The 23,233-nt window shown below is 40.6% G+C and overlaps 1 protein-coding gene across 4 annotated transcripts in view; it reads left to right on the top strand.

The window, feature by feature from the left end:
• Nucleotides 1-23,233, top strand: part of LOC138735659 (DEP domain-containing mTOR-interacting protein-like) — a 55,968-nt gene extending 32,735 nt beyond the window's left edge. The window contains exons 7-10 of one of the 4 annotated variants that reach the window (XM_069883812.1): nucleotides 2,779-2,849; nucleotides 6,497-6,601; nucleotides 12,830-12,884; nucleotides 13,023-14,836. In XM_069883812.1, the coding sequence (XP_069739913.1) occupies nucleotides 2,779-2,849; nucleotides 6,497-6,601; nucleotides 12,830-12,884; nucleotides 13,023-13,039 (248 nt within the window). In that variant the 3' untranslated portion in view covers nucleotides 13,040-14,836. Of the gene's footprint in view, nucleotides 1-2,778; nucleotides 2,850-6,496; nucleotides 6,602-10,953; nucleotides 11,013-12,829; nucleotides 12,885-13,022; nucleotides 14,837-20,687 lie in introns of those variants that run through there. The other 3 variants (XM_069883813.1, XM_069883811.1, XM_069883815.1) reach the window with 3 other exon arrangements.

Below are 23,233 nucleotides of genomic sequence, written 5' to 3'. Positions count from 1 at the left end.
CTGCTTTCAGCGGCTTTGCCTTCATGGAGGAGGTGGAGATAGTTACTCCACCTCTGACTCGACCCCCCAGGAAGATGGGAATTTGCCTCCTGAATCTGCCTTGATGTTAGCTTTTTAAAAAAAAAAGTCTATAAAAAGGTTTAATGTTGATGCCATCCAGCTGAAGAGTGCCCAGACGGAAAATCAGGTATTGTTCCTCCAATTTACAGATGATCTTGGTGGGACAGCCGTGGATAGAAGAAGCATGCTCCCTTACAAAGCAGCATCACCTTCCCCATCTACAGTGTCTGTGAGTCTTGAGTTGGCTTGTGAAACATCTCAGATATCCTGAACCAGGTGTGGAAACTAGTCATCAACGCTTCCAAGTATCTGCAGAAAAAGTGAACTTTCTTTACAGGAGGCTATTGAAAAATATTTTTAAAGTTAGAGATTTAATTTTTCAAAGGAAAAATATTTGTCATCACCTAAACATCATTGAGTAAACTTACTGCACAGTTCAAGATTTTGCATTCCTCTGTACGAACTTATCTGAAAAGTCGACATCATTTATGTTGCATCCACAGATCATTCATTCGCAGACCAGTATTAATCTTATATGAGTTCTATGCGTGTCTTGGGTAAACTTGTACCTCTCACTTTGTTCGTTTTAGATTGGTCACAGTGTTCAAGCTACCAAAAGAAAATAGACACACACCGAGAGCAGTTCAGTTTATACAAGTCTTTATTACTAAATCTAAAGCTGAATTCACACTACAATATGCAAGCCCTTCCCAATTATACTTATCAATGCCTGGACTGGTCCCAACTGCCAAAGCAAGGTGACGACTGCACACTTGTAGTAGGTTGTCTGGGCGCCGGTAGCAGCTTCTCCACCTCCCCGGACCGGGACGTCAGTTTGGAATCTTGAAGTTCTTCTTGCTGAGAGATGTTGCCACCTCTTGGAGAGTCTCAAACTTCAGCAGTGGGACCATGGCTTATATTACCCAAAAGTTGTTTACTTCAGATCTTATCTCTTTGAACAAATTATTTAATTATCTTCAAGGTTCTCCTGACAGTCTGCGACCAACAAAAGACAACTGCATCTCTTGGCCTCATGGTGGAAGTTGGATAATGTCTACTGATTCATATGCATCCCTGGGCCCCATAGTGTAAATTTAGATAATGTCTACTAATTCATATGCAACAAGCAGGTTCTCAGCCTTGCAGGACCAAAGGCTGCAAAAGTAAGAAACACGGTTTAAATCTTCCATTACAGAGCGCTGTTATTTGTTTGGGCCATTCACTGTTGTGAAACATTCGATAGATGTTAATTAACAGTAAAGATTCAAAAAAGATTCTTCTTAGGTACAGAAATAACATTGCAACCAGTCATGCTTGACTCGTTTAAAAAGTCTCTGCAAGTTGTTTTGGAGTAGTGTAGTTGGTTATTACCACAGATACTTATTACCACAGTTACTTATTAGACAACATTGCTCTTGTTCCTGTACACCATCTACAAACTTTTGTTAGGCACAATCCAAAGTTGTAACTAGATCAGATTTTTCTGATTTAGCATGTGCAATAAAATTCCAAGTTCACTGGAGTGTATAAGCTGTTAAATAACAAAGAATTCAGAGTTGAATTGACTTGGGGTAATTACCACAAAACCAAAATGAGTTCCTCTTTGAGGAATTAAAAAAAAATTTATAGGTAACCAAAATAGAGCATTTCAATCTTTTGAGGGAAACCAAAACAAAATATATAAAGGAATATAAATGGAGGATCCGGTAATCCCGTTTTGGGTTTCTCTGCATCGGAGATTGAACACAAACTGGGAGATCGCTTCGCTGAGCACTGTTGCTCTGTCCTCAAATGACAGGGATCTCCCAGTGGCCAACCACTCACTCCATGGCCAAACCAAGACCACCTGTAAATTGGAGGACAAACACCTAACATTCCGTTTGGGCAATCTCTAACCGGATGGCATTAACATCAACCTCCAGTTTTTTTGGATCACTCCCCATTCTCCCTCTGTCGCCTTTCCTCCAGCTCTCCACCCCTTTCCCTCTCCATTCACTGAACTATCCCCCATTACCCTGTTTTCTGTTGTGCCCTCCCTCCCTTATCCACCTATTGCCTTCTCCCTGTGGGCCAGTGCTCCTACCCCTGCCTCTCTTTCCCCCTCCCCACTCCATATTTTACTTAGGTACCTGCCTACATTTTGTTCATTCCTTGATGAAGGGATGAAGCCTGAAATGTTGGTTATTTCGCCTCCAACCGTGCATCTTGGCACCTCACAGTTTGGCGGGCAGCAACCTCCTTTGAAGAAGACCGCAGAGCCCACCTCACTGACAAAAGACTAAGGAGGAAAAACCCAACACCTAACCCCAACCCACCAATTTTCCCCTGCAACCGTGTCTGCCTGTCCCGCATCGGACTTGTCAGCCACAAACGAGCCTGCAGCTGACGTGGACATTACCCCTCCATTAATCTTCATCTGCGAAGCCAAGCCAAAGAAGAAGAAAGTTCTGCCTGGAGACTGATTCAGAGAAGACTTTAGTGTTAAAAGGCTCTGTATGTTTCTCTTTCAAATGAGTCCTCCTGTTTTGTTGTGGAATTTATGGAAAAAAACAGCATTAGCCTTTCAAAATAATTTAATATTCTGAGAGTATTGAAATATTCTGTGACATGTAACAACAAAGGCTTCTCTGAACTCTGCCAGAATATGTAGCATGGTGGATTTCTTGCGTAAAATTTTAAAATACTTAAGTACATATTCACTGGTTCTTATTATTGTAGTGTTGAAGAGACCTGTAACTAATGAAGAACTTCTGTCACCTGGAGCACCTTACATAAAGAAAACTCTAACAGTAAGTGTGCATTTCTTGAAACTTTAAACAGTTACTACTTGTGCAGTTGTGCTGTCACTCAGTGTAAATGGAAGCTATGCACTGATTAAATTAAAAGACTTCAGCGAGAGAGAAAATTGAATGAAATCTTGTACCAGAGCCAATGTTATCTTTGTGCAGGAGTATTTCACTGGGCCTCAGCTCTCAGGGATTAGAAATCCTCAAATAAATTTGGAACCAGTGGATTTTACCTCTGGTTTGGGACCTGACATATTTTGAGGCCCTTCTGATGTTTTCCTGTTGGAATCGTGCACCAAAATGGTGAAAATTTTCATGGAAAATTTCAGCCACTCCTCTGGGAATGGAAAAACTCAAGAAAGTAATACTTTGTTAATTAGAATTTATGGTAATGGCAATATTTTGTGCAAATATTAAACATTATTGATAATTGGAAGAATATTATGTTTCATAATGGTACTGAAAGAGGAAACTATTTGGGGTTAGTCAGCAGACATGGAATAAGAGTAGAGATTCTACACAACTCCAAAGAAACCTGTTATTTTCAGATAGCAGGTTGTCGTAGGTTACAACAGGATATAGACTAGATACAGAGTTGGATGCAGAAGTGGCAGATGGAGTTCAATCCTGTTAGGTGATGCACTTTGGAAGGTCGATTTGAAGGAGGTTTATGTGTTTATTGGCAGGATTCTTAACAGTGTGGAGGAACAAAAGGATTTTGGGATCCTAGTCCATAGACCCCTCAAGATTGCTGCACAAGTTGATGGGCTGGTTAAGAAGGTGTGTGATATGCTGGGTGATTGAGGCAATATTGCAGATCCTTAAAACTGGTTGAACCACACTTGGAGTATTGTGTTCATTTATGGTCACCTCATCACAGGAACGATGTAGAAGCCTTGGAGAGGTGCAGAGGAGATTGGATTTGTTATATGAAGCAAGGTTGAAAGAGCTGGGGGTTTCTCGCTTTGGACTAGTGATGGATGAGGGATGACTTAATAAAGGTATATAAGACTATGAGAGAGTGGGCAGCCAGCACTTTTTTCCTGGGGCAATGATAGCTAATACCAGAGGACATCTGTTTAAGGTGAGTGGGAGAAAGTTCAAGGGAGACATCATAGATAAGTTTTTTTTACACTGACAATGGTGAGTGCCTGATGTGGCCCTGGATGCTGGTACCAAAGGGAAGTTTACAAGATTCTTAGATATACCTGTGGATGGAGTAAATCAGAGGGGTTATGGGTGTGAGGTGGGGAAGGGATAGATTGTTGGGGGCACAACATGGTGAGCCAGTATGGTGTTGTATTCTAATTCAAAAGCAGAGTGCTGTTTCTCAGACATTTTTCATCCAAAGCAACTTTTGGCTAAAATCTAACTGCCCTACCTAATTATTGCTGGGGATTGAATGTGGTTATTGTTTGGATGGACCCTCTAATCCTGGTTAATGCCCATTAATCAGATCACTAGAAGTGGCACCAAGAGTAAGCTTTCAGTAACAAAATAGATTAGAAAATCAGTTTGGGACTAATTTAATTTTTTGAGAATTTAATTTCACGTGAGGAAATCGACTTTAAAGACAGAGCCCTGAAGCTAAAATGTTTGAATATCTGGGCTTATTGCAGTCAACGGAACTAAGTAGTCAAACCAAACATGTAAACTCCTCACTTGTTCTGAAGCAAATAATGATTGCACTGAAGAGGGCTTCAGGGTATACCGAAAAAATAATATTATAGCAGTAGTAGAGGGCTGCTAATGTCCCAGTATTTAATGTTGCAGAAAAATACCCGGAACTGCTTCATTAGAGAGTAACCAGGAAGAAAAAATGATCCTGAGTAACTGTGTTAGCTAATTAGAGTATCTTAATTTTAGTCTATTGTTTAATCTATGCCATCAAAAATTTGCAGTTGGAGGAAAGCTTTGAGAGTGAAAGTGGGTGGATTTGTCTGGCCTCGGCTGAGTGGACTAAACTGTGAGCCTTTCCTTGTGCCAGTTACCTTTTGTGAACTGTGCCTAATATTGACAAAGGTGTTCTCTTTTAAATATGAACACTGTTGATAGATCAAGAACCCAAAAACACTAAGCTATTTTAATAGTACCAGAATTTTAATCTGTTTCCAGACCGAAATATTTTGAACCCTAATTGCAAAAATGAATGAATATTCATTCGTGCATGTTGCCTTATATATTTGCGATTTGTCTGCTGTGTATAATCACTGCAAAAGTAGAGCATTTTCAATCATGATTATTATTGTGACCTTCGAGCTACCCGTGTTAAAAGCTGAGTTCCTACTGATAATGCTCTAATTGAACCACTCACACACAACCTCATGACCGTTTTTGTTCTTCTCTGCTTTTGCATTACTTTTGCATCATTGGAGCAAGTACAGGGCCTTGCACCTTTCAACTGCTATTTTACCTTGCTGAACGCCAACTGAAAATATTGACACAGTTCCTTCTTTCTCGATGTTTCTCGGCTAATGGAATTTTCCATTGCTGTTTCTCTAATTGTTGTGCAGCTTCTGTACAAAGTAATTGATCAGCAGTCACTCATTTTAACAAGTGGTGTTAACATTTTTGAACTGAATAACAAAGAAATATTTTGATTAACAATGACGTGAACATCCATGATGTCTAGGGTTTAAGTAGCTTTGTGGTTAATTATTTTAAGATATGATTGTGAAAGGGTAGATATTGCAAAGGCCTGCTGATTGCAGTGAGGCTCAGAAATGGGAGTTTGCACGCACTTTCCAGTCCCCCTTGTGTCCTTGAGCATATTTCTTTTTGAGCTTCAAACAGCATTTAGCTTTCTGAAGCTTCTACAGATCCATTCATTTTATGCTCGAGTAAATTAACTGTGTAAGGGAGAGAAAAAAAAACAAAAATGAAAGCTCCCAAATTTCTAACCAGGATCCTTTTCTGTGGAGCACCACTGAATCTTCCAACATTATGGCCCTGGTCTCTCCAACCCATTGTCACATAGGCTTCATATTAACGACAAGGCCTTGTTCATTTGACCCAATATGATGTGCACGTCATTATACAAGATATTTGTCAGCTCTTATGAGGTAAAGCTGGGTTATTATTGTAGACTTCCTTTTTTTGAATGTTTTATTTGTTTTTTTTTCAAAAATTACACATAGTGACATTTCAAATACACAATATATTAAACTTTTTCTGACAATTACAACAAACAAAAACAAAACCATCCCTCCCCTTCCATACAAGCAGATCTGTTCACCGTCAGAGCATGTAGAGTTCAGTTGGGGAAACTACTCTTTTGTACATATTATAGTAACTTATACCTTTTTTGTTCCTTTTTATGACTGTATCTGGGCCCCTATTGGTCCTGATTTGGCCGCCAGACCTTTACAAAAGTGTCATAATTATTCTTTACAAGTGATTTTTTTTTCCCATAGGTAAACAGCTGCTCATTTCTGCAGTCCATCGTGAAATAAGTAGAGGGGATCGCGATACATTTTTTGTTACCGCCAGTGCTATTTTTATAAATGAGATTTGATATTTGGCCTATTTGTCACTTATTGTAGCTCCGGGTCACCTGTGAAGGCCACTCCTGTTATCCTGGTTAATTATTCTGTGATTTCTTGCCAAAATGGCCTCGCTTTCACATTATTGTATACTTCCATTAATTCTAGATAGTGGGCGATGCAGTAGGGTGGGGTTTCGTGGTGCGAGGAGGAAGACCATGTTATGTCCAGGCAGTCGATCCAGGTGGGCCGGCTGCGGCAGCTGGAATTAAGGTAATGCCTTGGATTGTCGATCTATTATCGTACTGCAGCCTCTGGAGTCATATCTCTCTAATTTGATGCTACATGACAGCTTTACTGAAGAGTTCTCAAGATAAGTGAGGAAATGAAGGATTGTGTGGTGTAACTCTGAAGTTGAAACTAACATTTTGTATTAGACCCGTGTAGGAAATTTATCTTTCACCCTGGCTCTGTTAATACAATGTCCTCCATAATGTTTGGGACAAAGACACTTTTTTTTTTCCTTTATTTGCCACTGTGCTCCATAGTTTTAAATTTGTAATCAATCGATGTGTTTAAAGTTCATATTCCAGATTTTATTAAAGGGTATTTGTGAACATTATTCTGGTTTGACCATGTAGCAATTACTGCACTTTTTATACACAGTCTCCTTATTTCTTAGTAGCATAATATTTGGGTCATAGCAATGAAATGTATGTATGTAGTCATGTTTAGTACTTTGTTGCATATCTCTGTGCAATTACGCTTTTACACAGCCACTTCATTCAGGGATATTTGTGGCTTTTTTTTACACTATGCCTGCTTCGTAAAGAGCACCGACACAGAATGGGGGGGGGTCATTCCGGCCCTGGCTTCGTTCTGCCAGTAGAGAGAGTAACAGCGCTGGAGTGGCATCTATGTAAAAGGTGCAATCTGGTGAAAATCTTGTGGCATAGCACAGATTGTTTCACAAAAGTAACTGCAGTACATAATGCAAAGTATTAATGAAGATGTGAGACTTTTTTTTTCCAGACAAGGATTGATGTCTAATAATCTATTAGGATAAGGTAACGAAGATAAATGCTCAGGGGTTCTCAAAACCCACATCAGGGCTTTAAAAAAAAATATTTGTAGTTTTGAATGCAGTACAATATAATAATAGAATCTTATCCAAACAATACTTATATTTATCAAAATAAAATAAATATTAAATGTTTGTATAGTACATAAAGGTGAGAAGAGTAGAAAAGGAAAAAGAATACAGATATATGTGCAAAGCTATTGTGATAACCACCACCCTCCCAAAAAGAAAGACAGAATATTAATAAAATAGTAGAATTAAACCAACATGACAAGGTTCAACTATTAAGATTTTTTTTAAAAAGTGGTAGTGGGGTGTAGAAGAGAAAGCATTACATATCCAACCCCATAATATTTAAATATGGTTTCCATATTTTTAAGTATGTCAAACCCATTTCTAATATTATGTCACCTTTTCTAAGGGAATACAATTTTGCATCTCCCTCTTGCAACAATCAATTTGAAGATTAGATTCAGATTTCCATGTAATTGCTAAACAACTGGCCACCGCCAATGCAACTTTAAAAAATTTTAATTGATATTTTGACAACATTGGTTTTCCAAACCATATATATTTCCCAAAAGAAAAAGCTCAGACAGGTATTGATGTCTAATAATCTATTAGGATAAGGTAACAAAGAGAAATTTTCAGGGGTTCCCAAAACCCACATCAGGGCTTTCTTGGTGAAGGTTTCCAGCAACGCATTGAACTATATGGATCAATAGTCCACTCCAGTGGTATTTTCCAAAGAGAGATGGGTTCACCCCTCCCCCCACCAACCACACACCTTGTACTTGTTAATTTATGGTGATACCTTTAGCTGCTCTGGTGAACAAAAATCAAACAATTGTAGATGATGGAAATCTGAAGTAAATAAAGAAAATGCTTGAAGCACAAAAGCTCAACCAAGATCTGTGGAAAGAGGAAAAACAGCTAATGTTTAGGCTCCGGCATTTGCTGGGTTTACTTTGAATTACTCCTTTGTGCAAGATTGTGAACTTTAATGATGGTGTACTTATTGTGTACTTTAATACTTTAATGATTGTGATGGTATTTCTGTACGGTGCCATTTAATAAAGTGCTAGGAGTGATTTTCAAATTTTGAAAATCAGATTTCTCGGTAGAGAAGAGAAATGGATGGGATGTGTAATGTCTACCTAAACAAACTTTGTTGGTTTTACATTTCTGCTGACAGTAAAAAATGTCACTGAATAAAAATCTGTCAGAGCAAAGAAATGCAAGGAATATTTTTATTCCAAAAGCAAGTTGAGTGTTGACAAAATATAAATACAAATAATGTAAAAAATGGAAATCACAAATGAGAGATTTTTCATGACTTGTGGCCCATTCACATTGTAAGCTAATGCTGATAGGTCAGAGATATCTTGTAATTGATCTGTGATTATTTGAGCCACTGTTTGATGTGTTGTAAACAGTTAGGAAAGATTAATAGAACATTATTAGTGAAAAATTAATCAATTGCACTGATGGTTGTTTTGAACGTATTAAAAGGCGTTTAAAGCTTCAAATCAATGGAAAACTCTTTAATGATTGCTCTAGCCTCAGATTCTTTCGTCACAAGATTCTGCGCACTTGTTTTCTTGCCAAGGACTTGGTGAGGTGGAATGATATAATGTACTCAAGTCAATGTCACTTCTCCTTTAGTTGCAAGGAGACACATGCAACAGGATTTTTTTTCCAGATTCTGTCTTCTAGTTAACACTAGGCTTGCTTGCACTGGGCCACTCAAATTAAGAAGGAGGGAAATGTAAAAAAAAAGTCCTCAGTTCTCTCATTTTCTAGCAGTAAGTATAATATTTGTAAAATGTCACTGAACATTGCCATTTCCATTATTATTTTGGAAATACTTGGAAAAATTGAATCTTTCTAATATTAATGGGTGCTTGTCCACATGCAATTTAGTATTCCTTGAATTACAGCTCCTTGTTGATTGTTTCCAAGTTTAAGTCTGTCTTGGCTTGAAGTGTCATGTTCCACCAATGGACCTGAAGTTTTCAGCTGCTTCATTCTGATTGATACCTGTTTATTTTGGGGTTTTTTTCCCCTGCTTTTTCAATAAAATTATCTGCACCTTTTACTACTTCCTTATTTCAGCAAAGTTGTTAATGTCGATAAGCGTTGTTTGTTTTTGATCTCAAAGGTTTCCTCCTCACCTGGTCCATTGTGTTTTAATGTGCACAAATTTTCCTACAACATGTCAATCAGGTTGCATCCATCTCAATAATGATCTTTTAGCTGCTATACGGCAAGATTTCCATACATGTACCCTTCCAGTATTGATCAATGAGAGAGTAATAATCAATGTAGAGAAATGCTGGAGAAGGGCGGCAGGTTCCGCAGTGTCCCTTGGAGCAAGGTTACATGACCAATGTTTCTGGCCTCGATGAAGCCTCAGGCCTGAATTGTTGGTTATCTATCCCTGCCTCCAATGAATGCTGCAGGACCTGCTAAGTTTCTCCAATACTTTTATGTATTTACTACAATAACGCAGGTGGTCTTGTTTCAAACCGACGTACAAGCCGTGCATCACACTCTTGGTTTGTGATCAAGGGCCAAGAAATGTGCATATTCTTGTGTAGATTTCCAAGGCCAGCAAAATTGTCATAAGTAAAACACAAGAAATCTGTCGACACTGTGGTTGGAGTAAAAACACCACTGGAGAAACTTAGCAGGTCAAACGGTGTCCTTGATGTAGCAAAGGTTAAAAAAAAACACATAGCCGACGCTTTGGGCTTGAGCCCTTTATCAAGGCATGGAAAAAATGTTGGCAGGCGCCCTTTCCTTCCCTGCTCTTTTATTCGGACACCTGCTGACATTTTTCCATGCCTTGATAAAGGGCTCAAGCCCAAAGCGTCGGCTATGTGTTTTTTTTTAACCTTTGCTACATCAAGGACTCTGTTTGACCAGCCTAGTTTCCCCTGCATTTTGTTTTTAATTTTACAGCAAACTTGTCATGCTTTTGCTGAGCTTCCAGTGCTATGAACACCTCGTACTGGTAGGTTGGCTCCAATGCATTGGTGTATGAATTAAAGCCTTGCAGAAATGAGACCCCCAAAATGGAATTTTTTAAAGCCTTGCAAAAATGAGACCCCCAAAATGGAATTTTTTAAAGCCTTGCAAAAATGAGACCCCCAAAATGGAATTTTTTAAAGCCTTGCAAAAATGAGACCCCCAAAATGGAATTTTTTAAAGCCTTGCAGAAATGAGACCCCCAAAATGGAATTTTTCAAAATCTTCTCACTGGATTTGAACCCCGGTCGCTGGTGTGTTGCGCTAACCACTACCCTAACCCTTGCTGTTATCCTTATTACCAAATCAGAATAATTAAACCTTTTTAACAAGGACATTTGAAATGAGGGGAAGACCATAAACCATTTTAACTAGATTGAGAACTGTGTTTATTAAAGGCAAAGCTAATGCAAATTGTGCCACAGGCTGTCTGTAGTACAGATTTAATCTTGTAGGAACTAGAGTGAGATAGACTAGTCTTGCATAAACAATGATAACTGTTGTTCTACTACAGGCTTTGACCTTCAAACAAGTAAAAACCTGTGCTTTGGCTTGATCTACCATTGGTCAAAGGTGAATTTTTTTCTGCATGTACTTGATTATTTAGTCATACAGCACAGTAACCCAGGTCCATGTGCCCAATTTACACTCAATTAACTTACATTTCCAGTACATTTTGAATGGTGGGAGGAAACCGGAGCCCCTGGAGAAAACCCCACGCAGAATGTACAATGTTGCAGCTAAGTCAAAGTTGACCAATTTTTTTAAAAATAAGTAATCTGCTGACTGGACATTTTACTGAGACTGCAACTGAAATTCAAAGGTTAGAACTTCAAATTAAAGGCCATTTTTTTAATATAATGAAATGAATAAATTATGCAATAATGGTGTTGCCAATATCAGCTAGCATAGTTAACGAGTGATCCAGACATTATTGCTTTGCTGCTTGTGGAACCTGGCACTGTAGGTGTTTGATACAGTAGAAATCCAGAAATCTTGAGCACCCGAGAATCTGGACTTTTCGAAAACTTTCAAACTTTTTAAGTATAGCGGGCTTTTATATGTGTGCGTCAATGTGTAAGTGCCATAGATGCACAGTGGCAACAAGCAACCACTTTATTTTTTTTTCTTTAAAACTGCTCGTTTTGATAAGTGAAATGTTCTGTTTTTGCTAATGAATAAGCTGTCAAAATTTTCCTGTTCATCTCTTCTTTATTCCTCCTTAAATTTGAATGTTAAAAGTGCAATACGTTTCCAATTATCCGAAATCCTCAGTTACCCGAAAAAAAATTTCGGCGGCGACATGATGTCACAAGTTGGAAAAAGAAATTCACCCGACGTGCTCACGTGGGGCTCTGATACGCTGTTAGTGCCAGTTTGGTAACATCAGTGAACAGCTGGAGGAAGTCAGTGGGTCAGGCAATGCGTGTGGAGATTTTCCTCATTATAGGTAACTTCCTCCACTGTACTTAGTTCTCTGCTGTCCCCAAAGTTGTCATCAGAACAAATCTAATGTGGGGGGGGGGGGCAGCAAACATTAGGGTAACTGCAGGGGGGGCACTGATTTTTCGGGCATCATTGGACCGGGGGTGGTGGCGCCGATGACAGCATTGGAGCAGAGACCTTGGGCTCCCGGGCAGGTTCAGCCACACCACTTGCTATGGGAGGTGTCGGGGATCAGGAACGGCCGATACAAGTGTTCTGCTGATGCGACTTGGCTGCTTAAAACTATTTCTCAATTATCCGAGAAATGCAGTTAACTGATATTTGCCCGGTCCCGAGCGTTATGGATAATCTGAAATCTACTGTACTGCCTGAGAATCTGGAAAGTCTAAAAGTTTGGTCCAACCCAAACCCAAGCAGTCCAGATTTTCATACTTTGACTGTCATGTTTCTTGTGTATCCACTCTTCGAAAGTACTTCATTGGCTATAGAGTAATTTGGCTTTTCCTGAATCAAGGAAGGTGCAGCAGAAGTTTGAGTCTTTTTAATTAGGCCTAAAGCTACTTGCCTTTTGTTGGTTGACCCATAGAGGACATCCTTCCTGTGGGTCATTTTGAGTCTGACCTCTCGATCTCCCGAAAGAAAGCTGGGGGTGAGAAACCAATGGTGGATTCAGCATTGAGCCCTGGGGTAGATCACAAGTACCCTGTTTTAATGGATGCACTTTGTCTGGCTTGTGGTTTCAATGAAACCCCGTGTACAATAAAATCCCCGTTATTTGGAATTCAAGCTAACGCCGGCCTCGAACAATCAGCAAAAAAAATATTGTGGAAAATAATTAGGTAAACAAAATTAGAAAGTTTAAAATAGCTAGCGTTTAGTTTGCCAATTTGTGCAATCTCAAGTAACCGACAAATTTATTTACCTGCATCTATCGATCCCCGTAGATGCCAGATACCAGGGGTTTTACTGTACCAAGCTTGTTTGAAAAGCTAAGTACAGGTGAGTGGCTTATTTTTAATTCTATCTTTATTTTGTTTTTATTTAAATACTAATACCTTGATACCTTTAAGTGTCTTTAATGATTTTTATCTATTTGAGCTGTAATTAATGTCTCTGATTTAATTTTTTGCTTTTAAGGACAAATGATCAAATGATTGTCAGGGCCGTTTGGAGGGGGACTCATGATCTGCTGTCTCTGACTCCACGGGGTCTCGTAGACGGCCATGGCAGTGGATTTCACTTCACTCATTTCCTGCTATAGGAAAAATGTGTGATGCACCTTCCAGAGGCGCTGGATCCATTTCCATTCATCTGTAGAAGAAACTGTTCCACTGATGATGCTAAAGCCTTGTCCCTTCACTCCATCCTGACCCACCTGCAGAGTGATGCCTCATATGCCAGGCTGCTGTTCATAGACTTCAGCTCGGCATTTAATGCGATCATTCCACAGAGGCTGGTGAGAAGGTGTCTTCACTGGGATTCAACACCCCTTTCTGTAAATGTATTCAGGACTTCCATGCAACTGACCCACGACTGCATCACCGGATCCAGTTGCAACAGTGTCATCAAGTTTTCAGAAGACACAACAGTAGTTGGCCTCGTCAACAACAACGATGCGTCACTCTATGGAGAAGGGGTGGAAAATCTCATGATGTGGTGCCAGAGTAACAATTCATCCATGGAATGAAATAGACAGTTAACATTTCGATCCTTGGAGGGCTTTGTCCTGAAACGTCAAGCGCCTGTTGCTTTCCAGCCTGACCTGCTGAGTTTCTCCATCCCTTTTGAGTACTGCATCTCAGCTCGAGAATTGCGTAAATACGCCAAACAGCTTTTTGCTAAGAAGGATGGCAAGTTCATAATTTTAGAGGAATTATTCCATTTATAAATTGGCTTCATTGCCTGACCTTCCTTTAACTGATTCCTGTGTAATTCTGGTTAATAGAGTGGGTGGGTGAAAGAGATGAAGGAATAAGAATTAGTTTTAAAGGAAACATAGCAAGTGTGAAATAAAATTATAAGAAACTCAGATAAATGCAGTAGCAAATAAAGACTAGCAGCTTTACACAATGACAAAGGAAAGTCAAAGATTCTAAAGCACAAAGCAAACTATATTCTTGCAAACTTAGAGATCTTTATCATTTTATGGACACATAAAGTACAATGCAGAAGAAGTCTATTTGCTATTGCTAACTATCAAAGCTATCTGTTCGATACAGTTTTTATTTGAAGTGACAGCTAATTTTGTGTTAAATGTTGTTTGTGCCTCAGCTTCAATAAAATTAGGCAACAACTTTTTTTCCACCCCCAAAAAGATTTGCTTCCTGAAAAAAAAATTTGGGGATCATGATGGACAACTTCAAGCTGAACACAGATAATTTCAGATTTGTTGTATCACGTAGGAGGTTGGAGAAACATTAAATTTTCTTTTATTGAATTCAGCTTGTTTAATCGCCTAATGATGCTGACACATCGCGTTAGTTCGACAGCCCAAAAAATATTTTGCCGCTGATTTTCATTTGTGCTCAGCATCTGATGCCTCTCGTGTCAGTGTCCGACAATAGTCGGGCAGCATTGATGGATTCCAATTGTCCTGATATGGCTTTGCCTTGGTCACAATGACCTAGCGAAACTTTTCACCACGTACCAGTATCAGCAGGGAAGATGTCCAAGTGCGAAGGCAGAAAATGAATTTTCAGTCACATGTTGCGCTTCATGGTTCTATATGCTTGAGAGTTAGACTTAAAATATGACGGGAAATCACAAAATTAGGTTATATCTAAAAATAAAGGTATGCGATAGGAAAATTTTAAGGTGATTTTTTTATGATCAGCAATGCCCAATCCACAAAGTGTTCAGGAAGCAAACCTTCGTTGTCCCATGTGATTATTGTGAAGATGGATTCCGTATTCTTACAACTAGTGTCTTTTGCAGGATGAATTAAAGAAATAACTGGCTTTAAGGATGTTTTGTTTCATTCAATGTGGTATTCTTTTGCAGCTTGTCTATTGTCATACATCTCTTCCAAATGTATAATCTCTTTCACCAAGCATTTCTGTATTGGTGCTGGCTGTTTCACCCCCTGCTGTCAGAAGCTTGTTACTGCTCCTTTCAGGTCCTGTGGTCAACAGGCTGAATTGTGGGTGGCCTTAGGGCGAGTCCTGCCAGCTGCACTAACCTATGCACAACTGTGAATTGTGACTATGTCACAGATGGTAGAAACTGAGGTCCATTCTACAGACCGCCCTGACAGCAGCTGACACTCCGTGCTGTCAGAAGGATGGTTTTCTATTTCCAAATATACGTTGCACTTATAACAATTTTTTAGAAACAGTCAATAAAGAATTTTGAAAGATAATTAATAAGATAAATTTGATAAAACATTGGGAGTAAATTAAAATAAAACGAAACCAAACGTACTTACACTTGCTTATTTTTACATCCCAGCTCGGATGACTTGTGCCAATTTAGATGTGCCAAACTGAAGGTCTGGATATGAAGTTTCACTTGGGTTATTACAGATTTCACCTATGCTCATTGGTGAATTCAGGCTCAGACTTCCAGGATACTCCCATGCTGTAACATGTGAGAATGTGATCATTGTAAATAGTTGGCAATCTTTATTAATACACTGCCTTGCAGTGGATTCTAAGCCAATATTTTGCAATCATTCTTCAAACAAAAAAGTCAGCTGAGTGAAAGTTCAGTTCAGTAGTTCAGTAGATCAGAGAGGACATCTGTGGAAGTGAGGAATGGGGACACCGTTTATTGGGAAAGCTCTCTCTCTCTCTCATTGTGAAATTTGGATAACTGCCGAGCAGAATGGCACCAGGCTCCCTGAAAACCTTAGCTAAGTAGTGGCATCATCTACGGCTGGGGTCTCCAAAGTGGATGATGTTGACTCCGGGGGGGGGGGGTCAATGGGACAATTCAAGGGGATGATAAACGGCAGGGGTTGATTGAACTTTTGTGGTCGAAAGCAGCAGGGGCATGTCTACCGAAAGAACCGCCTGTTACGGGGGTGGCCAACCTCTCTTGGTGGCCGCTTAATAAGTAGAGAACAAAGGACTGATGGAACAGAAAAGAAGGAGGTATGTGTCCAACACTGTCGCTACACACCCGCCCATCCAGCGCTACCACCCCCCCCCCCTTCCACCTGTCTGGTGCCGCCACCACCACCCTCTCCCTGTCCAACACAGTCACCACCCACCTCCTCCCTCCCCTCCTTCCCTGTCACCACATCAAGGATTCCATGATGGGGTCAATGGTCTAAAAGATTTGGGGGGACACCTGATCTATGGCATGCACATTATGGGGCAGAAATTCCATAGAGCAACAGAATGAATGACTATAGTCCCAATAGCATAGTTCTCTTGGGACTTTTGTATTGATCCACAAAGTCTCATCACCAAGGACCTCACTGATCAAAATTCATAGCACCCTGCTGTACAATATAAAGGTCAGGACACTGGAAGAACTTATTTCTTCAGTTCTTCCAATGTTGTGTTTTTGTTCCAGCATCCACAATCTCTTGTTTTAAATATAAAGATCACCACATAACCTTTTTGGTTATTACCTTAAACAGACCTGGATTCTCACCTATGTTACTTCTATGTGCTGAAGAAAGGTTTCATTGCATGCAAAGCGTAAAGTCTAATGTCATTTTGACCTCAAGAATGTAATATTGTTTAAATTTAGAACTAAAGCCTTCTGGCCCATGATGCGCAAATACCCCAATGAGCCTGTTTTGAAGGGTGGGAGGAAACCGGAGCACCTGGAGGAAACTCACACAGACATGGGGAGAACGTACAAACTCCTTACAGACAGCGCCGGTTTCAAAGCCAGGTGGCTGGTGCTGTAATAGCCTTGTGCTAACCACTGTACTAACTTTGTCAAACAAATGATGTTCTCGTAACAATTTTATGTAAGTTTTTTCCAACAGCTAAGTAGCCTCACCTGACTGAATTTTTAAAAATAATTACCTGTACCGAGGAATGTAGCAGTGATTATCTTCTTTTTCTTCTTTGGCTTGGCTTCGCGGACGAAGATTTATGGAGGGGGTAAAAAAGTCCACGTCAGCTGCAGGCTCGTTTGTGGCTGACCAGTCCGATGCGGGACAGGCAGACACGATTGCAGCGGTTGCAAGGGAAAATTGGTTGGTTGGGGTTGGGTGTTGGGTTTTTCCTCCTTTGCCTTTTGTCAGTGAGGTGGGCTCTGCGGTCTTCTTCAAAGGAGGCTGCTGCCCGCCAAACTGTGAGGCGCCAAGATGCACGGTTTGAGGCGTTATCAGCCCACTGGCGGTGGTCAATGTGGCAGGCACCAAGAGATTTCTTTAGGCAGTCCTTGTACCTTTTCTTTGGTGCACCTCTGTCACGGTGGCCAGTGGAGAGCTCGCCATATAATACGATCTTGGGAAGGCGATGGTCCTCCATTCTGGAGACGTGACCCATCCAGCGCAGCTGGATCTTCAGCAGCGTGGACTCGATGCTGTCGACCTCTGCCATCTCGAGTACCTCGACGTTAGGGGTGTGAGCGCTCCAATGGATGTTGAGGATGGAGCGGAGACAACGCTGGTGGAAGCGTTCTAGGAGCCGTAGGTGGTGCCGGTAGAGGACCCATGATTCGGAGTCGAACAGGAGTGTGGGTATGACAACGGCTCTGTATACGCTTATCTTTGTGAGGTTTTTCAGTTGGTTGTTTTTCCAGACTCTTTTGTGTAGTCTTCCAAAGGCGCTATTTGCCTTGGCGAGTCTGTTGTCTATCTCATTGTCGATCCTTGCATCTGATGAAATGGTGCAGCCGAGATAGGTAAACTGGTTGACCGTTTTGAGTTTTGTGTGCCCGATGGAGATGTGGGGGGGCTGGTAGTCATGGTGGGGAGCTGGCTGATGGAGGACCTCAGTTTTCTTCAGGCTGACTTCCAGGCCAAACATTTTGGCAGTTTCCGCAAAGCAGGACGTCAAGCGCTGAAGAGCTGGCTCTGAATGGGCAACTAAAGCGGCATCATCTGCAAAGATTAGTTCACGGACAAGTTTCTCTTGTGTCTTGGTGTGAGCTTGCAGGCGCCTCAGATTGAAGAGACTGCCATCCGTGCGGTACCGGATGTAAACAGCGTCTTCATTGTTGGGGTCTTTCATGGCTTGGTTCAGCATCATGCTGAAGAAGATTGAAAAGAGGGTTGGTGCGAGAACACAGCCTTGCTTCACGCCATTGTTAATGGAGAAGGGTTCAGAGAGCTCATTGCTGTATCTGACCCGACCTTGTTGGTTTTCGTGCAGTTGGATAATCATGTTGAGGAACTTTGGGGGACATCCGATGCGCTCTAGTATTTGCCAAAGCCCTTTCCTGCTCACGGTGTCGAAGGCTTTGGTGAGGTCAACAAAGGTGATGTAGAGTCCTTTGTTTTGTTCTCTGCACTTTTCTTGGAGCTGTCTGAGGGCAAAGACCATGTCAGTGGTTCCTCTGTTTGCGCGAAAGCCGCACTGTGATTCTGGGAGAATATTCTCAGCGACACTAGGTATTATTCTATTTAGTAGAATCCTAGCGAAGATTTTGCCTGCAATGGAGAGCAACGTGATTCCCCTGTAGTTTGAGCAGTCTGATTTCTCGCCTTTGTTTTTGTACAGGGACAGCCTTAAGACCACCTGGATGCATCCCCGATCCAAACACTGGCACCTCCTGGACTACATCCTGGTGCGAGAAAGTGACAAACAAGATGTGCTCCACACCAGGGTCATGCCTAGCGCGGAATGCCACACTGACCACCGGCTGGTTCGCTGCAAGCTCAACCTTCACTTCAAGCCAAAGCCCAGGAACAATAAAGCCCCCAGAAAGAGGTTCAATGTTGGAAAACTGCAGTCAGACGAAGCGAGAGGAAACTTCCAGGCAAACCTCAAAGCAAAGCTCGACGTTGCAACCCGCCTCACGGACCCGTCCCCTGAAACCCTCTGGGATCAGTTGAAGGCTACCATACTGCAATCCACTGAAGAGGTACTGGGCTTCTCCTCCAGGAAAAACAAGGACTGGTTTGACGAAAACAGCCAGGAAATCCAGGAGCTGCTGGCAAAGAAGCGAGCTGCCCACCAGGCTCACCTTACAAAGCCGTCCTGTCCAGAGAAGAAACAAGCCTTCCGTCGCGCATGCAGCCATCTTCAGCGCAAACTCCGGGAGATCCAAAATGAGTGGTGGACTAGCCTCGCCAAACGAACACAGCTCAGCGCGGACATTGGCGACTTCAGGGGTTTCTACGAGGCTCTAAAGGCTGTGTACGGCCCCTCACCCCAAGTCCAAAGCCCGCTGCGCAGCTCAGACGGCAAAGTCCTCCTCAGCGACAAGATCTCCATCCTCAACCGATGGTCAGAACACTTCCAATCTCTTTTCAGTACCAACCGCTCAGTCCAAGATTCCGCCCTGCTCCAGCTCCCTCAACAGCCCCTAAGGCTAGAGCTGGATGAGGTTCCCACCCTGGATGAGACATATAAGGCAATCGAACAACTGAAAAGTGGCAAAGCAGCAGGTATGGATGGAATCCCCCCAGAAGTCTGGAAGGCTGGCGGCAAAACTCTGCATGCCAAACTGCATGAGTTTTTCAAGCTTTGTTGGGACCAAGGTAAACTGCCTCAGGATCTTCGTGATGCCACCAGCAGTGATTATGTTGTCATAAGATATGGTTAAAGATCCCAACACACTTAAGTTCCAATTTCTACCTTGTAAATATGCAGGTTTATGTGTCTATTTATTGTGATTTTTTTTGACTGAGAAGGCAAACTATCATTCTAATATTTTATTTTGATGTACAACTAGGTTGGAATGAAAGTCCAAAACAAAATGTATGAAATTAGAGGACAAGTAAATTTCATTTGATTCTGTTTAAAGTCAGCCATATTTTTTACCTCCTGTGATTCTGACACCAAATCAGTAGTTCAAAGTTATCCTCTGTTAAAAATACAATGTACAAGAAGGTGAAAATATATATTTGGTAATCATATGTTTTCATCAACACATTCATAATGGCCAACTTTTGTCACATTGTAGAGAGTTCAAACATTTACTCAACCATTTTATATCAGAGACATCCTATTGAGCTTCAGGAAACTTAAAAAAAAAGATGGATGGTGATTAATTATTTAAAAGATAACAACTGATATTAATTTCTGAAAGTTGGAAAGTAATTTTGATGAGAGGGTTGCAGGAGTTTGATTAATAGTTAAATATTCTACTATCTGTACAATGGGTTAATGTTTTACTTATAAACACTCTGGCACCAAAATGGAACTATTTCTGGCATGGTGTCTCATTTCTCTGGTTTCATATCTTGCTGGTGTTTTTCCAAAGTAAATTACATTTGTTTTATTTCTCTTTCCCAATGAAGCCCTTTGTGGGTCGCACTCCAACCCCAGTGTCTGCAGACTGTCTTGTTTAACTCCATTCTTTCCCGTGTATTTTTTTTCTGCATATTATTTGAAGTTGAATTCTCTCCTCTGACTTGCACTTCATTATTAAAATATCGTGATGTAATTTTAAACAATCTGTTTAAGGAATTCCATAGTTACCTGGCCAGTTTGTTTAAAACCCTGGTGGTTTATATAGGACGTGCATCCTTTCCATTTTCCACTTCCAACCACTTTCGGAGAAGACATTGATCATTTGAAACCAGCAAAGAGACCATTTTCAGGGGTTCAATTACCATTAGCTTTAATGTGGAGAAATGAGCAAACTTCGAGCTGCAATGTAAAAGATATCATGTTGTGTAGATATTTGCATTCACTTGTGCATAATAAATCTATTTTCTGTTTTATTCAGGTCAGACAGTTTGTGGTTTCCGTGAACAGTGTGCATGTAATGCAGTTGGACTACAAAACGGTCAGCAACTTGATCATGACTGGACCTCGCACACTGGTGATGGAAGTTATGGAGATGATTGAATGATGGAGATGAAGTGCGTTTTATTTAAAGGCTGATTAATTTCTTTATATATTCCCCAAAAAGTGAGATAATTTCATATCCACAGCCTAGAAATCAATGGTGAAGTTTTTTGCAGCCAAAATTTAATTTAAATATAATTCAAATATGTCAATATTTTTCCACTTTTAACTTTACTGCAATTTTGATATTGATACTCTTGCTGGAAAACATTTCATCAATGTTGAATCTGTTTTTGATGTATAATTACCCATCGAGGTGGAGAAACATTGACAGCTGCAGTTAATGGATATTGCCGATATTCTTCAAGTTAAAGGGTGAGGAACTAGATTTGTAATTTTTTTCCCCACTCAATGCATCTTTCTAAAAAGCTGAACTATTTCACTGTGTCCACTGTAACCTTTATTGGACAAGAAGTAAATGAGACCCTTCTCTCCCCCCCCCCCCTCCACCCCGTCCACCCACCCATCTTACAAAGAACTTGGAGCCAAGCCAGTTCAGAAATTCAAAGGTCACTTTGCCAAGCTAAAATGAAAAATTGTCTCTGGTCCAATTTTCAAGTTGCTGCACAAGACAATCCCTGCTAATTTGAACATGGAACTGACAGAGTTTAGTTTTAGCCAGTTTCTGTCAAAATCTGAAATTTATTTCTCTCCCTTACCAATGTGCCTATTTCCCAACTCTGCCATCCCGAACAAGTAAATGCTGTTCCCCTCCTTTATAAAAATGTTTGCTGCAGTTATTTCATTTTTTTAATGTAATTCTTTAAAACAAATAATCAAAAAGAGTGTTGCAGCTTCGATAAAGGATTCATTGACACAAATGTTCAAAGGCCTGACTTCTCCAAACTTGGCATCATTGATTTAAAGCAAATTCTATAATGTGCTGCCTTGTGAGAGAGCAGCACAGTTGGTGTAGAGATTAGCGCAATGCCTTTACAGCGCCAGCGATCGGGACCAGGGTTCAAATCCTGCGCTGTGTGTAAGGAGTTTGTAGGTTCTCCCCATGTCTGCATGGGTTTACCCTGGGGGCTCTGGTTTGCTCCCACCATTTGAAACGTATCAGGGAGTAGGTTAATTGGGCGGCATGCACTCGTGGGTCGAAATGACCTGTTACCGTGCTGTATTTAAAAACCTGGAGCAGCCTTAAAAGTGTAAGGAAGGACGAGCTAATGATTTTAAATACAGAGGCCTTGAAAATATCCCAGGCCTATCCCCTTGATTTTTGATGTGAGGGGAAGGTCTTCCCGTGTCCTCACTACAATTATTTTGTTTTTCATCTCTTTAGTTGGAATTTTGTCCCTCTGAACTTAGACTGGTTCGTATCTACAAACTAGTGGGTCGAATTAATTAAGGTTTTAAATGCATCTTGTAGATTGATGGATCAGTCACATAAGCCTAATGGGGACCAATTTGCAAGCAAGGGGCTTGAGATGCAAGTGTCCATCCAGTTCAGGCTCCTGATTATACAATCCAGGAAAGTGATTCCTTTCATTGGCAAGTCTGTGGTCCAGCTAGTGAGAGAGAGAATGCCCCAGGGCAAATTGTCAGGCCTGAAGGAAAACAAATACTATTCCAGTCACAGAAGGAAACTAGCATGAATAAAAGCTCTCGCAACTGGAGGGAGAACAAATGCTTTTATTAGCTTATAACTGAGGGGAGGGTCTCACAGAAAGGTTCTGGGTTTAGGTGAGAAACCTGGGTTATATGTGAGCAGATGGGGGCAGAGCCAGCCATCAGCACCACACACTATCAGTGAATCCCAGTTCACTGCAGAAACATAAAATAAATGTCAAATTTTGTGCCAACCACTCCATGACCAAGGGCTCGTTGGCAAGGTGGGGGCCTAGTTTAAAATAAAACCTTGTGGAAAGCTGAAAGGATCATTATCAGGTGATCATGTTTTAGTTTAGATGATGAAGCCCTCATGCAATGATTTAATTTAGCCACTGAAAATGTGTGTATTGCAACGTTGACAAGGATTGAGTGCATTTAATATTGTTTTAATTTTAATCTTGAATATGTACCTTTTCTTTGGAAGGGCATATTGTTAGTAATTTAAAAAAAACAAAATCACATTGAAATGCTACCATTTGAGTGTTTTATTGTAAATTAATTGAAAAATAAAATCTGATTATTATATTTGCAAAATTTGGATTTGAGCACAGTCCAAAACCTTATTTGATTAGAAAACTCATTGTTTATGGCCAGTTGTAATTGATTTTATGTTCTCCAATGAGATAGTTATAAATTGTATGAACCATCAGTATATACTGACTGCACAGATATAAATGGAAATATAGCTATTGCAGTTTTGTAATATGATCAAACTCTTTTTACTGTCTGTCATAACCTCACAAGGCCAAGGGATGGTGCTGTTAACAAGTAACTTACCAAACCAGAAATAAGAATAAATAGCTAATTAAG

The sequence above is a fragment of the Narcine bancroftii genome, chromosome 6 (assembly GCF_036971445.1).
Source record: "Narcine bancroftii isolate sNarBan1 chromosome 6, sNarBan1.hap1, whole genome shotgun sequence".
Taxonomy (NCBI): Eukaryota; Metazoa; Chordata; class Chondrichthyes; order Torpediniformes; family Narcinidae; genus Narcine; species Narcine bancroftii.
This window is presented reverse-complemented; position numbering and strand designations above follow the sequence as displayed.